Raw genomic sequence first — 3,154 nt, 5'->3', positions numbered from 1 at the left:
ATCTTCCAAATTAATCCTTAATGCGCATCTTCCAAATTAAGCCTTATGCTATTATTTTATTCGAATATTGGAGAGAAGATAATAATGATTGTACCAACCGGATTGTAAGTTGAGTCCCTTTCTTCAAAGAATCTGATCTTTCTAAGTGTTGGGCGCTTAATCTCACTGGTATATAAGAAGGATTATAGGCCAGTCTCCTTCAAATATCCCGTGAGCGTTTAAGGTTCCGGCCAGGTTAGCCGGAAGTATAATATAATGGCTTCTTTGCAGCCAATTGAGAAACTCAAACCCTATCTTTCTCAGATTATAGTTCAGATAGCTTCTGCAGGCGTGTACATTATGGTGAGAATTGCCTTAGGAGATGGCATGAATCACTTTGTTTTTGTGACATACAGACAGATTTTTGCAACAATAACTATTGCACCTCTGGCTTATTTTTTAGAAAGGTTTACGCTCATTCTGATGTTTTTGTTTAGGTCTTAAAAAAATTATTTTCAATTAGCGAATGAACAATATCATAGAACTAACTAGCTATAGACATAGAGAGAGACGCTGAAACAGAGCATTACCTAATTTGTCATCCCGTTTTGCAGAAAGCAACGACCACCTTTGACATGGCCTGTTCTTTTTCAAATTTTCTTGCTTGGAAGTGGGTAGGTGTTTGACCACCTTTGACATGGCCTGTTCTTTTTCAAATTTTCTTGCTTGGAAGTGGGTAGGTGTTTGCTAGACACTAGCTCTGACATTATATTTTCTCTAATATTATTGAATGAACGTGTTCAAATTTTTTCTTGAGGCTTCACCCAGAAGTCTTTCTTATAAGAGAATACCAGCAATATAAAAGCAAGTTAGTACCAGCAATATAAAAGCAAGTCTCACTAACTCTGGTTTCGTGTTTGAAATCGATTTACCCATAGTGTTATAGCGTTAGTGTCGGCAGTGTATATAAAATCATTTTTTATCGATTTTCTGTTACAGAATCGCGATCACTCATAATTGCTACATTCCAGGATTGCACTACACTTCTTCCACGTTTACTGCGGCAGCATTTAATCTTGTTCCCGTTTTAACTTTTGTAATAGCCACACTTCGAAGGTAGAAGTTGTTACGTTGATATTACCATGCCAAATGAACTATGTTTTGGAAATTGCAGTGCATCTCAAGCTGTCAAATTCCTTTCTGTTTATCAAATGAATTCTGCACATCTTTAATTTACAATACTGCATGTCAGGGGATTACCATTGGGCATGATGCTAATTCAACTTGCCTGTTTTGCTAGACAGGAGAAAGTGAATCTCAGAAGTTTAAGAGGACAAGCAAAAGTTGTGGGCACAGTTATAAGCGTTACTGGTGCAATGGTCATGACCTTATACAGGGGACCCGAACTTCATTTTTTATCGCCTGGTGCGAAAAGTCATCAAATCACTTACAAATCTAAGCCTAATATTGTACTAGGCTCCATCCTCGTCTTTGTGGCCGTTGTTGTTTGGTCTGCCTATATTGCTTTTCAGGTCATCATTAAAATCTTTACTTACATTTTCAGTTTTATCTACCTATTCCATTGATATTATTCTGCTTATAATTCTTTGACTGTCAACGGTATGATTGTTGAAATTCAACACAGGCACCTGTCCTGAAGAGGTACCCGGCTCAGCTATCATTAACAACACTCTTGAATGTTGTTAGTGCAGTAGAATCAGCTCTACTTGGTATTATCTTCGGGAGTAAGAAGTCGAATGTATGGTCTATAGGATGGAATATTGATCTTCTGAGTATTGTATATACGGTAAGCATCATGATACTCAACACAAATTGTTTGTTGGAATAAAAAGTTCTCGCGAATTAACAGATTAAATATAGCAGCAAAACATTAATTAGAACAATCCTTCATACATAGTTTGATTGATAAATACATTCAATGTTTCAGGGCATGGTAGGTTCTTCAGTGGTATTTTTTTTGATAGCTTGGGGTATAAGCCAGAGAGGGCCTGTGTTCGTGGCAATATTCAACCCACTAGCCACGATTTGCACTGCAATCATGGAGCTTATCATTATTCTAGTGAATCTCCATTTGGGAAGGTAAGCAACAATACAATTTCGATAATTTCCATTAATATTTATCATGCAGCGATTGAAATATTTCTCAAAAATAGCGTATTTCACCTCATCCCTGCACATGACCACTTCTGATTTTGTAAAGATTCGAAACAGTGTGTATCATGTTGATGTTGACGCTGAAAATGTGTAGTGCGGTGAATGCAATTCTGATCTAGTGATATTGATGCTGAACACTTGTAGGGTAGTGGGCGCAATTTTGATTATTCTGGGACTTTATACTACCCTCTGGGGCAAAGCAAAGGACGTGAAAGCCCCATGTGATGGCGAAGAGTCTAACAGTAATATTTCGACAGGAATACCAAAATAGCATCGCAAAGATGAAGTGGATTCATTAAGTATTTATGTTAACGTTTCCTAATTAATGGTTAATGTATATATCTCAAGAGTGTATTTGAATATATCTTAAGAGTGTACTGGAGGAAATGGTTTCTTTGTGGAGGCAGTTCAATTGGGAATCTGGCTGAAGTGTTTTAATTATGGAGGCAGAATATTATTTAAAACAGGTTCAAAACTCATGGATTAAGAGAAAAACAAGAATTATATAACCTTTTTCTAGTTAATGATTCATATAAAGAGCTTATTTCCAGAATTGTATTTTTTTTATGATTTAAATCCTATATAATAAATTTACACTCTATTTATTATTATTTAAGATTATTTGTTCATCATGTTTATTTATTGCGATGGTGTAATGTAAGTATGTAAACAATTTTAAATATCATTATAATTAAAAAAGTAAAAAATAAAATAAAAGTGATACCTTAGTATCTGGATGATTGTAAACATTTAATTGTTGGCTCAATTAATAATAAAATGTTAAAGTAGTAAAAATAATAAAATTCAATTTGTTATATTTTGATTTTGTTTTGAACTTGTGGATAGGCTTTGTTACAATACCATGGGCCAAAATGAGTACTTATCAATAACACATGCCCAAAAACTGCAACTTATTTCACAACCAAAATATTTTATAACAATAAAAGATTCTTAACCATAGATGTTCATCCCCACTTTACCATGGATATTATTAATTTGA

General features: G+C 34.6%; 1 protein-coding gene across 1 annotated transcript; it reads left to right on the top strand.

Annotated features, from left to right (window-relative positions):
• The first annotated feature begins 234 nt into the window (after positions 1 to 234).
• Positions 235 to 2,653, top strand: LOC149201859 (WAT1-related protein At5g07050-like). The gene is made up of 7 exons (XM_089399845.1): positions 235 to 446; positions 594 to 653; positions 979 to 1,095; positions 1,280 to 1,511; positions 1,625 to 1,786; positions 1,928 to 2,079; positions 2,299 to 2,653. Exons 1-7 carry the CDS (start codon positions 256 to 258, stop codon positions 2,423 to 2,425), a joined length of 1,041 nt encoding a protein of 346 aa, XP_089255971.1. The 5' UTR covers positions 235 to 255; the 3' UTR covers positions 2,426 to 2,653.
• Positions 2,654 to 3,154: the final 501 nt, after the last annotated feature.

This window comes from Pinus tabuliformis, chromosome 2_1, assembly GCF_031772625.1.
Source record: "Pinus tabuliformis cultivar Carrire ecotype Pingquan chromosome 2_1, CPIR1, whole genome shotgun sequence".
Classification (NCBI taxonomy): domain Eukaryota; kingdom Viridiplantae; phylum Streptophyta; class Pinopsida; order Pinales; family Pinaceae; genus Pinus; species Pinus tabuliformis.
Note: the sequence above shows the minus strand (reverse complement) of the source record. Positions and strands in the feature narration are given on the sequence as shown.